Below are 13105 nucleotides of genomic sequence, written 5' to 3'. Positions count from 1 at the left end.
AGGGCTTCTAACCAGAATTTTTTTGAGAATGCTGGTACGATTTTTATTCGATCATTGTGATCCATCAATTCATAAAACTCACTAGCTCAGAAACTCGCTCATTTATTTTGTAATACATCAAGATGGTGTGGAGTACTTATGATGAATGAAATTGTTTAACAACAAACTGTTTTTCAAAGTTCTTCTCGAGCCTTTTCATCAGCGGCTTTTCTTATTGGCTCAATGTCGTAATCGTCATCTCCAGCACCGTCATCATATTCTTCTTCATTATTTTCACCAATGAGCTCTAGTGCCTTCTCTACCAAGTCATAAAGTTTGTAGTATTTATTTGTAATTGCGTTCATGGTTGCCTGAAGTAAATAAAAACAAAATAAATAAGTCAATGTAAGCTATATAATTTCCAAGTCTGCCAAAAAAATAAAATCACTTTACTAATGGTCAGGGTATTTATCACTGCTATGCTAATTGACTGACCAGTTGGCTATTGACAAACCGTGGAGGGGTTGAATTCGGGACCACTGAACACAAATCCATTGAGTGGCAGGGAGGAGGATATGAACCCGGGACCTCCGGATTAAAAGGCCAGCGCCCTAAACACTATGCTATGCCGCCTCTTATATAGCAACCCGAAACAACCATGCTAGTTTTCAGAAAGAATTACAGTCAACTCTCTCTAAGACGGACACCTTTGGGACCGGCCGCAACTGTCCGTCTTAGAGAGGTGTCCGTCTTATAGAGAACGTGACACCAGTAATTCTGAGATAATAAAGCTAAACCTTTGCACAATGCAACAAACCTTTACTAATTGCAACAAGACTAAAATAATAAAAGGCCGTATTTGCTTGTTAAAACAAAAATTGAGAGCTACAAACTGTAATACTGTAAGTAGAAAACGACCTCTTTAGTGTCCATTTAGTAACCAGAGAAGTAATCCGTTGAAGCTTTATTGTTTCTGGTTAGTATACACGTATCCTTAGGGCGCTTTAGGTCGATACGACGTTTGGAAGTATTTTCAATAATAAAGCATGATAAAAAACACTTCTCAAGTGTCCGTTAATGATTTCAAAGTGTCCGTTGTCCGTCTTTGAGAGGTGTCCGTCTTATAGGGAGTTTGGTTACAGTAAAATGACTAAAAAACGGCAGGGACCATCACCAGGTGTCCGTCTTATGGAGGTGTCCGTCTTATAGAGGTGTCCGTTAAGAGAGAGTTGACTGTATAATGAATGAACTATATCTACTCTTTATATATTCATAGATTTGATGTTCGGTTAGTTCTCCAAGAGCATATTTTGTTTTCTCACTGTTATGTCGAGAGAGCGTGGATTTTAGTGATTGTCTGTCATGCGCAGTTCTTAAAAATATAAGCCCAACATATTGCGAAGCGCAAAATTCCGCAGAGAAGCCCCCCAAAATTATCTCCAACAACTAAACTGCCAGTGTATTTTTTTATTGCAATTACAAAAAAGAATATTAATATACAGAGTACAGTTACATACATTTTAGAACTAAGAAAAAAAATAATAATGAAGAAATAAATAAAATTAAATTAATTAATAAATATAAATCTTACTACTAACTACTATCTTATAGTTACAGTGTATTTTCGGAATCTTGTGGTTTATCACACTACGTGTTGACTTCAACCTAATTACAGCGCATGTTCCTCCTACCACTGCACTGTAAAGCACTGGTTAAATGGTAACGCAAGTGGACGCAAGTGCAAATTCAACTTGTGTACAGACTTGCGTTGGGTGGCCAAACAGACACGCAAGTTTAGGCTAAGGCTACGTTTACACGGGACCGGTTCGGAACCGTTCCGAACCGAACCGGACCTGTTTACATGGAACCATTTGGAACCGATCCAGGTGTTTACACGGGGCCGTTCCGGAACCGGTCCGGAACGGATCCATAACTGGACCTGCAAAATAGCAGGTCCAGTTCCGGACCGGTTCCAGAACGGTCCCGTGTAAACTGAAGGCCTATCCGGACCGAAAATCGTACCGGATCCGTTCCGGACCGGTCCCATGTAACGGGACCGGTCCGGAACGGATCCATAACTGGACCTGCAAAATAGCAGATCCAGTTATGGATCCGTTCCGGACCGGTTCCAGAACGGTCTCGTGTAAACACCTGGATCAGTTCCAAATGGTTCCATGTAAACAGGTCCGGTTCGGTTCGGAACGGTTCCGGACCGGTCCCGTGTAAACGTAGCCTAATAGTCGCAAGTGCACAAGTGCGCAAGTTTGTAAAAAGCCATTTAAAATGCTACGAGGTGCAATGCTGAAGTGAACTGCAAGAAATGCGTTGACTTACGTTGAGTGGCCAAACGGTGCAAAACGTGCGTTACGCGCTAAGTGCAAATTTGATTTCGACTAAAGTGATCATGAACGCAAGTCAACGCAAGTGCACGCAAGTCCTGGGCAAACGGAGACGCAAGTAGACGCAAGTTTTCAACTTGCGTCTTGTCTTGCGTTACTGTTTGGTCAGGGCTTCTAGTCTCCCAGCTGATTAAACCTTTCTTTATGAGTGATTTGTACTTACATCGTCTGCATTTTGCAGTTCATCAAGATCAGCTGAAGAGAATGATTTGTCCCCATCCATGTCTATCAGTTTGAATAACTTAAACGAAGAGATTAATCAATAAGGAATACGTTATTGAGAACACATTGCTAACTTATGTAAAAAAACAACTTGTTATAGATCCTTACCGGTTGTTCCCTCATTGTCTCTTGCAAAACAGACGAGGAATTGGGGAACGGAAAAAATGTTCTAACAGTTAAGTCGATGATTTTGTATTTCATAAGCACTTGCCAAAACGTGTCAGTTAGACATCAATACTATGGTAACCGCAATACAAACCAGTGTTTTTTAACCAAATAAGGGTTTTTTCATCTTACCGTTTTAGTTGTTGATTTCATGTCATCTGTCCACTCGATTTCTTTGTTGTTGCCAAAACTGGGATCCTGTGAAATACAACAATGTATGAAAAAAACAGTGGACGTAGAGTGCCACTGCAAATTTCCATTTATATATTTATTCATATTTATGTATGTTCCTGTTGTTGCCTTGTTGTCGAATCCAATAATGTTGTTTTCGTTTGTGGTGCTGTTTCAGGAATAACAAAATACAAGTACCTTTTTCAGTTTTTTCACAAATTGCTTGAACGAAATTTCGTCTTTTTTGCCAAGAAAGTACTGCAAATGAGTCCTGCAATGCAAAAAAATCGTACCTTAAATAACTCAGATCATTAAAGGGACAGTCTCACTAGACTACGAGCAGTCCGTCAAGCTTGAAGCGAAATTTTTTTTCGAAAAGTTCGTCGGGCTTGAAGCGAAAAAAAATTACGCGCGGGGGGAGGAGGCGGGGCGCAGTCCCTATTTTTTCGCAGAGTCCGTCGAGTTTGAAGCGAATTTTTTTTTTTTGCCTCGCCCCGCCTCCTCCCCCCGCGCGTAACTTTTTTTTCGCTATAAGCTCGACGAACTTTTCGAAAAAAAAATTTCGCTTCAAGCTTGACGGACTTTGCGAAAAAATAGGGACTGCTCGTAGTCTACAGTCTCACGGGAAATCTTCGAAAGAAGTTCTTGTGTGAACTGTGCTAGATTTATTTGGTGCACTCCGGCTATTTAACAACTAAAGAAAGGCATAACTTTACTTTCCACGTAGTTAATATACTACAATTAAGTTTTTTTTTTTTTTTTTTTTTTTTTTTTTTTTTTACAATTAAGGTTTTTGATGTAATTTTGTTCCATTAACACTTTCAAACTTTAAAACGTCGGCTCGAAGTTCTTAAAGTTTAAACCATTATTTCCCTATCAGTACGAAACCACACGACTGTAAAACAATTTCCATGACTAGTACAGCTAGTGCATTTTAGCAACGTCAATTTTAGTGGATTTCCTATTTATTCCAACACCTTCATTGGATTTTTAGGTGGCACTAAATTTGATACCCCTTTAATCAACTATTGCATTTTAATGAATAAAGCTCTCCGTAGCTAAGGGCCTGTTTATATGGACTAGAGTTGTCCCTGGTAGGAGAGTTACCCTCTCCCCCGCGCTATCTTTTACCGAACGTTTATATGAGAAAGTTGTTCCTGTTGACTGAAAAAGCTTGGCCCTGTCGGTTCAAAAGACTGGCGAGAGTTGTTTTGAAATATCTATCAGGGCGGCGTTTTCTAAAATTAGAAACGCTGAAACATCGACGAAGACCATTTTGAACAAATTTACCGCTGACTTCGATGTTGTTTTGGCCGATTCCAGCATTTGCGCATGCTCCGTATATGTCAACTTGTCCCTGACAGGCGAAGCGAAAATAACCAAACTGTTTATATGGAAAAAAAAGTTGGCTCGCTCCCCAGGGTCACCCTACCTTCAAAGCGAGTGACCCTCTACCCAGGGTCACCCTGCCCCCCGATGCAACTTTGCAATTTCTCATATAAACAGTTCGCAGCTATTTCAGTATAAAGAAACATATGAAAAGCTCTCTCGCCTGGGGTCATTGGGGTGGCTCGGTATGGGGAGTAACCCTCCTACCAGGGACAACTCTCCTCCATATAAACAGGCCCTAAGTTACCTTGAAATGAAATTCAAGTTTGGCATTGTACTTACAACACGGTAGTTTCTGATTCCTCGGCTATGTTGTCAAGCGAAGTGAAATTAAACTTGTCCAGAGATTGATTTTGTTCGACTCCATCACAGTCCTCAGGAACAAACTTTGGCGTGTACTTCCACCACAGATTCACTGCTATGTTACGATCATATGAGCGAACTTGGTGGAACCTTAAACAGTAAGATAAGATAAAGCTGTAGCAAGTCATGGTGAGGTTAAAGTTGAAGAAAAACAAGCTAGGAAATCTCGTATTGGATAGTTTGTTTGCTAGTACCTCCAAAGAAGTAATTAAATTCTCGCTTATAGTAAACAAATGGTTAAGACGGAATCTGTCCTCAAAAGAAATCATTTCTTGCAACACCAAACATCGAAAATCGGCAAATTTCGAAGATCCACTTAATTCCATAGTTACACGTGAAATTTTACTTATAGTTAATATGGTTCTTGTGAACTTTGAAATTCATTTTCTCTGGCTCTGATAAGAAATTGTTGGTGGCGTTATCACGGATAATTACTTACATCTTTAGCTTTTAAAAAGGGTAGAAAATAACGCAATAAGATTTAAATTATTCTGGTACTTGGTTTTTGTCAAACTACAATTTATATTACTCGATTCCTGATGGATTCCGTCTAAAATACTGTTAAAATGTCAGTACAAGCAACATATTTATAAATTCCTTCGGATATAAGAACAATTAAATTCTATCCAAAGGTGTAAGCACATACACACCTTATCTACGAATCTATCCAACCTGAAACAGGCTTTTTGATATATATTTGAAGGTGGTTACATTTTTGTGTAATTAAACTGGTAAACAATGCTTTACTGTTAAACTGGATTGAAAATGAATAGTTTTCAGCTGCTGACTGTCAAAAGTAGCTATGTATTTGTTTTAGTTTTGAATTTCGAACTCTTGGTTAAATTAATTACAGAAGACGCTAGGACGTGCTTTAACCAATCAGAGCCAAGATACCGTATTTTCTCGTTTAAACGCTCCGGCGTTTATTTCAAACTTGGCCCGATAGAGCTGGCGTTTATTTGATTCAAGGAGTTTGTTCAAGCCCTATGTTTCTCAGAAATGATTTTTATTCATTATTTTTGACAGCAATATATTTAGACATTATTTTTAAAGCATGTTAAACCTTTAAAAAGTGTTTAAGGGGTTTATTTTCAAATACAGGTTGGAGACCCGACGTTTATTCGGGGCCCGGCGTTTAATCGAGAAAATACGGTCCTACTTCTTCAACCAATCAGGAGTGAAACCAAAACGAGTCGTGACTTGTCTTCCCCGCGTTTTCCCGCGCTTAAGGCCGGTTGCATGCTTCTGCATCGCGTTCTGATTGGTTTGTTGGGTACTTTACGTTTGTTGTGATTGGTCAAGTTTGATAACTATGCTTTTCGCAGCCAACACGTGTATAAAACCACTGCGAAACCATAGTAGGAGGACTATTAGCTACTAATGTTTAATTTTTAAAATTCTCTTACCATCGGTGAGGAATATACAAACAGTCTCCCGCCTGCATTGTTACGTTGTAGTACTCGACATCAATTAGACCAGGGTACTTTACAAAGTCAACTCTGAAGAAAAAAAGGAAAAACATATATAACTGCTCTGAAAAATGAAGGTAGTCGCAAAAAGACAACTGTATGCTAATGAAATGACCGCTCTATTTCATGTAAAAGCCCATATATCAACGAGAAAAATGCGGTTATTTTATCTGCCTGCTTGTATAACAGAAGGACTTTACCAACCCTTTGGTACTCTTTGTAGGCTTGCTATAGCTTTCTTTCCAAATAGTAGTATTATGTTTAATTTTTATTTTCATTCAGTACGTTTTGCCTGAGTTCCACTTTTACAGTTCTTGTTTCAAATTGTGCCGTGAGAGCCATCTTTACTGAGCTTACCATGTGCGACACACCTTTTGCGCTTTTGTACAGTTTTTGTTCGATTTCTGATTGGTTATACATGCTAAATGACAGGCAAGGACTTGCACCATCAGTGAACAGATAAGGAGGCGAAGGTGGCCATGGATAGGCCATGTATTGCGCATGGGCCACCAGCGGAATCCGCGCATTGCGCCAACATGGGCACCGGAGGGAAGGAGGAGCAGGGGGCGTCCGAAGAAAACATGGAGGAGAACATTAGAGGGTGAGAGGTGGAAGATGGGTTTTGCCACCTGGGGAGAGAAGGTCAATGTTGCGGAAGACAGGGTAGAGTGGAGGAAACTGTTCAAAGGCCCTATTCTCCCAGAGGAGACTTAAGATTCAGATGAGCTGATACATGCTAACTATGACTGGCTCTGTTATCATTTATTCTTGTAATTATTATTCCACATTTTTTTTTATGTAATTGTAAGCCGCTCTCCAACATCTCCAACATAGCCCATACCTATCTACATCCACACCAGAATATCGTCCTTCCGGGAAATCAATGGGCACCTAAAGAGAAACGACACTTTAATATCAAGATTGAAAAGAATCTGCTCGTTTGCAAATCTGAAGTGCTAAATCGCGCTTTTTCGTATTTGGTTACTGAGCTTTCTAAAGATGAGAAGTAGATGAAAAGAAATAATTAACAAATAGAAAAGCTTAGAACGTCCTTTGCTCTTTTATATAAAGCACTCAAGGAAGTGACGAGAGCACGAACGAAGTGTAGGGTGAAACACGCGCCACAGGCGGCAGTTTCTCCCTACACTTCTCCTGTGCTCTTGTCACTTCCTTGAGTGCTTTATAACAGAACAAAAAAAAAGTTCAAGGCTTGTTTAATTGTTTTATAATAACTATTTTTATTTTTTAAGTCTGTTTCCGAGCCAAGTGGCCCATACAGCCGGAGCTTATCCCAGTTTCCGTAGCATTAAGTGACTAGGAGTATTGCTACTCCCCCGTGGATGGGATGCTAGTCCATCGCAGGGTTACCCCCCAGCAGTAAATTCGCCGGTACCCATTTATACACCTGGGTGGAGAGAGGCACTGTGAGAGTAAAGTGTCTTGCCCAAGAACACAACGCAGCGCCCCTGCCAGGCCTCGAACCCGGGCCGTTCGACTCGGAGTCGAGCGCGCTAACCATTAGGCCACCGCGCCTCCCTCGCTTGTAGAGCTGTGCTATTTTGACCGTGAAATTTCTCTTTGGTTTGCGAAGAAAAGAGATCTGAAATGATCTTCAAGCTGCACACAAACCCTGGCGAGAGCATCGGTAAGCTGCGCGCTTTGTACTCTCATAAAGGACGCTGTTTAACCAATGAGAACGAGACCAAAATGGCATGATCTATGACCCAATTTCACACTAAAAGCTGAGCTCAAAAACCATACCCTTAGGGGCGGCACATGCTTACATATCTTATATAGGGAAGTTCCCCCCACCTCTAGGATTATAAAATGTAACATACCACGTGTTTGTATTTATGATAATCAATGAATAGAAGTTCCTTGGTTCCTGCGAACAGGCAGTTGATGTTTTCCAGTCCGTCATCATAATGTAGAACAGACTTGGTCCCTCCACTGCTAAACCACATCATCTATCATACATTGAACAAAAATAAAACATTTAACTCGTAATAAACTATTAAATCTGTATTACTCAGGGTTACTGCCTGAGTAGTTAAGTAATTCAGTAATTCAGACAAGAGAGGTTGAATCCTCTCTTGTCTGAATATGTATTTAAGGGGTTATTAAAGTGAAAATTTTAGTGGAAAAGGGATGAAGTATTTCTACTGTAGGTATTGGCAAGGGAGACCATTTTCCATGGAAGATGACATAACATAACTTTTAACATAAAACAAAGGGTTCCCTTTTCAGTCAAAAATATGAAAAGGTTTGGACGTCGGGACGGGACCTCCCCGTATGAGGTAAGGTAAGGTAAGGTAAGGTAATTTATTTAATGTCAAAAAACACAGGGAGTAGTTGCCCAGTCTCCCGAGCCAGAGGCTCATGATAAAAGTGTTTGACAATATAAAGTTATAAAAATAAATGAATACATGTTAAAAAAAGATTTAAAACCTATATGTAAAAAAATACAACAACCGAATACCCACTCCCTCCCCAAGGGTGTATTGCTATCCGAAGATAAGGTCCATTCCACTCTTATAAGGATCGGGAGGCAAGACAGCACATTGGTGCGGGGTCTAGGAGTATTGCTACACTCTGGTAGCCAGAGCAGATTACTCATTTATATTCCTAGGCCCCCCTGGAGAGAGGCACTGTGAGAGTAAGGGGTCTTGCCAACGAATAATAACAAAACTACACAATAACCCCTGGAAGAACTCGAACCCAGATGGAGTCCAACACGCTAACCTAGCTAATCATTAGGCTACCACGTCCACGCCTCTAACAACAATTGAAGGTGTTGAAAATCTAAAATAGGACTTTTTTACTCACTGCGTCGCTAAGCATGTCACTTTCTGTGATATCTCGGCACAAGAGTGGTGCTGGAAGAAGAACATCGCCTCTTATTACAAACAGAAAAAGAACAACAACAACAAAGCTTTATTTAGGCAATCAAATTATTTACAATATTTTTCACCTCCCGCAATTAGCCTAGCTATTCGAGGCGGGAGGTGAAGAAGAAAATGAAAAAGAGAAAATAAATAAATAAATAAATTTACAAAAAAGGTAACAACCTATCTACATTAAAGCTAGTTTAAGCTAAAGATTTTAGGTAGTCAATAATTTTATTGATTTCAACATAGTCATCCTCAGCTGAAAGTAAATTGAGCATTGAGTCACGAATTGTTTTTCGGTAAACTGTCTTAGGTTTGTCCCCTATGGCCGGTGCAATGTTATTCCAGACTAAAGTTCCGAAACGAGAAAAGGAACGCTTTTAAATTTCCAACTTTGCATCTTTTTGACCATTAGGTCGCCACGTTCACGCCTCTAAAAATAGTTGAAATTGTTGAAAATCTTAAATAGTGTTTTGTTACTCACTGCGTCGCTTAACTAAAGCTACATTAAAGCTACTTTGAGCTAAAGATTTTAGGTAGTCAATATGTAATTACAAATAGAAAAAGATATGTAATTACAAATGTTATTTTTAGAGCGGATTTCCATTGGCGTTTGGCTCAAAATTCCGAGTTGCCTTTGGATAACTTGCTGAGCTTTTAGGCGTCAGTCTGTTTGTCAAAGCAAATTAGGGGTTGGGATGGGTGGGAAGGATTGACTGTGGAAACATTCATCGGGTACAAGATAATCATAATATAATCACGATAATCATCGCGCGCTACGTTGAGATTTTTCAGTCACAGATTGTTTTTTATTATACCTCAGTAGCAATCCACCAATCAAATGTCTACATTATGGTCACGTGCCTATTTAATATTTTACTATGTTGGACAGCACTCTACCAAATATTGGACAGAAAATCATCCAGGCAAGAAAACATGACGGCATTTGCGGAATGAAACTTAATTCGAGAGAAAGCACTTCAAGTCCGGGATATTCAATGCATTGGGAATTTTAACAATTGACTATAAAGGCTTATGGACCAAAAATATTTTCAACAAAGGCATTAAAATATCGTAAACGCAGTGAGGTTTCGTAAATTACGCGGCCAGATCTCTCCAGACCGTAGGCGAGCTATTCATTTCAAGAAAATTAGTCCAATTGCTCAGAAGTCTTCAACGATTAAACAAAGGCACCAGATAAATTTGTTTAATTTCAAGTTGATAAAATAGTTTTCTATTGAATGGTGGATCATTTCTTCGGTATAATAGAGTACTTATAGGATTCATCCTGCCCAATATGGAAAGATATTCAAGTCCCGACTTAAATATTTTTTCATATTGGGCTCGGACAAATGCGATAAGTTTTAAGTTTAGTATAGTATAGTATTGTTTCACTTTTTTCTATGACGGACCTGTACCAAAAGTGAGAAACTATAAACTTCAGTGAACACTGACGTATTAAGTTGGAATGAAACAATCATGGTTCTGGTTTAGGGATAATTACTCTGTTCACACTTGGTCGTCTTAAACCCGCTTAAAAACGCCACTTCTTAGAGAAGGTAAGACTTAGTTGGAATAAGATTTCATTTTAGCGCATGACGTGACAAGCCGACCAAATACGTCAGTTTTCTACAGCGATCACTAACAAGATTAGTTAAAAGTAATTACTAGTAAAAGTGAAGGTACTCTTTGCTAAAGCCAAAACAATACCCTTAACTTACCTCAAAAACGCAGGCACAGGGCTCACCATATAAATATCCTTTTCCTTGTAACTTTTCACAAATTCACTAAATGAAACGTCCTTGTCTGGAGTAGTTCGTTCCTCTTTCTTTCTCTGCTCCGCCTGAATTGTTGTATTGCTTGACTCGGGGCGAGACAAGAAGTATTCATCGCGGCTCCATTTTTCAAACGCCGGCGAACCTTTCGCTGCATTTTGGATCAGAACTGGATTGCTTGGGACAACGTATGTCTCAAAGAACGTTTTTGGATCAGGATAACTTTGTATTACTTCGAGAGAGTGCTTTATGTTCTTTGAACCGAGCGGTTCCAGATGACCGGGTACAGAAGCGCCATCTTTGCTTCTCTCAGAGTCGGCTTCTTGATTTTCGGTTCTCGCGAGCTGTAGGCATAACACCGCTAAAACAATGCTACAGAGAAACGAACAGCGAACAGTCATGACTAAGCCAGCAAGTCTAAATAACGATATCAAGGAAAGAAAATAATCAAAACAAGGAAAAATTCCAATTTAAAATTAGAATACTAAGTGGCATTCTTAACTACAGTCACGAAAAGGTATGAAGTCAGAGAAAAGTCAAGTACATCATAAGATACTTGAAAAGGTGTGCGTCACTGTCAACAGAAATATATGGTTTGATTTATTTTTAACTGAAGTTTTATTAAAAACTCTGGCTGGGCCGTAGTAGTTTGACTTAAAATAGCAAGTGACACAAACAAAGATCAAAGCCTATATTGGATGGTTCGGCATGGTGATTTTTACGCATAATATATTGAACGGAATGTTTCACAGAAATAACAACATTAACCAGTATTATGATAACAAGATTACGGGAAAATAATACAGAGAATATGTGGGATTGTTTTGAAAAAAATTGGCCAGTTTTTTTTTTTCATTGAAAATTATTTCTTTCTAATAACGGAAGGTTTTGTAAAACATTTTAAAAAAGAAAATCAGTGATATTTAGGCAATGACGTTTCGATGACTCCATGTCATCATTATCAAGTTCAAAGTACACCACAGAAAAAAAATAGTGTGAAAATATTTCGGTAATAAATATTTTTATATATATATATATAATCAATGCTTTGAATGGAAGATTTGCATAAATTCAAAAGAAAAATAAAAGACTTATTGGTATCATAAGTCAAAAAACCTTTATAACGACAAATTCTATGAAAAAAAAACACCTTAAACATGAAAAGGTATTAACGAGGCCAGCTCATTTATTAACTGGGAGTTTAAAGGCAATGATAATGGAACAAATTATACATTTTTCGTGGGATATCTCATCTTGATATTTATCCTATGAGCTTAACATCAAATGTATTTTAAGGGGTACTCATTGCTAAAAAAGTTCACGTAATGTAAGAGTTTGTATTTCCTCAAGTTTGTAATTTATAGCTTAGAATATTATCGGTAAAACTGGGCATTGTCTGTTGTTTTTAGTACCTTTTTCGCCCCCCCCCGGGGGGGGGGGTACTCCTTGGAATTTTTGGTGGGGGTGTGCCGCCCGCATCTCCAAATCCAGACCCAATTTCAGACCAAAAAAAAATCATTTTCCACACCCATTTTCAGACCTGGACTCAAAAATCCATACCCGTTTTCAGACCTGACCTTGAAATGAACGCTGAACGGAAGTCAACTTAACAAGGATGAATAGGTAAAATTTAGCTGAAATGATATATTTTATCTATTTCTCTTTGTCTCTCACCAGTTACTCGCTCCGGTTGCTGGGAAGAAAAATAAGTTTATAAGCTTTCGTGAACGTTCCCCAGATAGCCATACCCAATTTCAGACCAAAATTTTCAAAATCTATACCCGTTTTCAGACCAAAACGGCTCAAAAACCATACTCTTTGAGGCGGCACATACCTATATACCTTATATAGGTGAGTACCACCCCCCCCCCCCCCGGATTTTTCGCGACATCAAATTTTCACGTATTTCAAAAAAAAAAAAATCGCGAAAATATACTGTCGCAAAAAAGTGGTTATTTAATAATATAATAAAGCCGGAAATGTTTAACAAATTTACCAAATGCGCGAAAATTAATGGTACTAGCAGTGCCCGATTTTTTTCCAAATTATGCTCAAAATTATGCTCGTTTTCGAAAATTATGCTACTTTTCCTTAAAGTGATCAAGGAATGAGACTTTTCCAAGCTTTGGTTTGCCTCAGGTTCCGATTTCTAGCGATGTCAGCGGGTTCTGGCCTATCGGGCGGCTGCTCTTCTGGTGCCCAGTCTTCTAGACGACGAACGACGGAGAATAGCGGTAACCTTCTCCCCCCCTCCCCCAGACGAATGAAAATTTATAGACTAAACC

The 13105-nt window shown here is 39.0% G+C and overlaps 2 protein-coding genes across 2 annotated transcripts in view; one reads left to right on the top strand and one right to left on the bottom strand.

The window, feature by feature from the left end:
• Positions 1 to 85: 85 nt before the first annotated feature.
• Positions 86 to 11316, bottom strand: LOC144658890 (jumonji C domain-containing protein 5-like). Its single transcript, XM_078519386.1, has 10 exons — positions 10767 to 11316; positions 8984 to 9053; positions 7996 to 8124; positions 6999 to 7048; positions 6095 to 6187; positions 4608 to 4778; positions 3135 to 3207; positions 2898 to 2963; positions 2542 to 2619; positions 86 to 350 (listed from the first exon to the last, which is right to left on the bottom strand). The coding sequence occupies exons 1-10, from the start codon at positions 11219 to 11221 to the stop codon at positions 174 to 176; spliced, it is 1362 nt and encodes a 453-aa protein (XP_078375512.1). The 5' UTR covers positions 11222 to 11316; the 3' UTR covers positions 86 to 173.
• The window catches only part of LOC144658905 (ribitol 5-phosphate transferase FKRP-like), a 28301-nt gene continuing 25670 nt past the window's right edge, over positions 10475 to 13105 (top strand). The window contains exon 1 of the mRNA XM_078519410.1: positions 10475 to 10604. The gene's annotated coding sequence lies outside the window, so the exon portion shown is untranslated. The remainder of the gene's footprint in view (positions 10605 to 13105) is intronic.

This window comes from Oculina patagonica, chromosome 6 (assembly GCF_052425735.1).
Source record: "Oculina patagonica isolate OP01 chromosome 6, crgOcupat, whole genome shotgun sequence".
NCBI classification, from domain to species: domain Eukaryota; kingdom Metazoa; phylum Cnidaria; class Anthozoa; order Scleractinia; family Oculinidae; genus Oculina; species Oculina patagonica.
This window is presented reverse-complemented; position numbering and strand designations above follow the sequence as displayed.

Coding starts and splice junctions, on each gene's coding strand:
- LOC144658890 (XM_078519386.1), bottom strand. CDS start 11,221: ATGACTGTTCGCTGTTCGTTTCTCTGTAGCATTGTTTTAGCGGTGTTA. Junction 9,054..10,766: donor CCTGTGCCTGCGTTTTTGAG/GTAAGTTAAGGG, acceptor GTTTGTAATAAG/AGGCGATGTTCTTCTTCCAG. Junction 2,620..2,897: donor TGAAATCAACAACTAAAACG/GTAAGATGAAAA, acceptor TCTTCGTTTAAG/TTATTCAAACTGATAGACAT.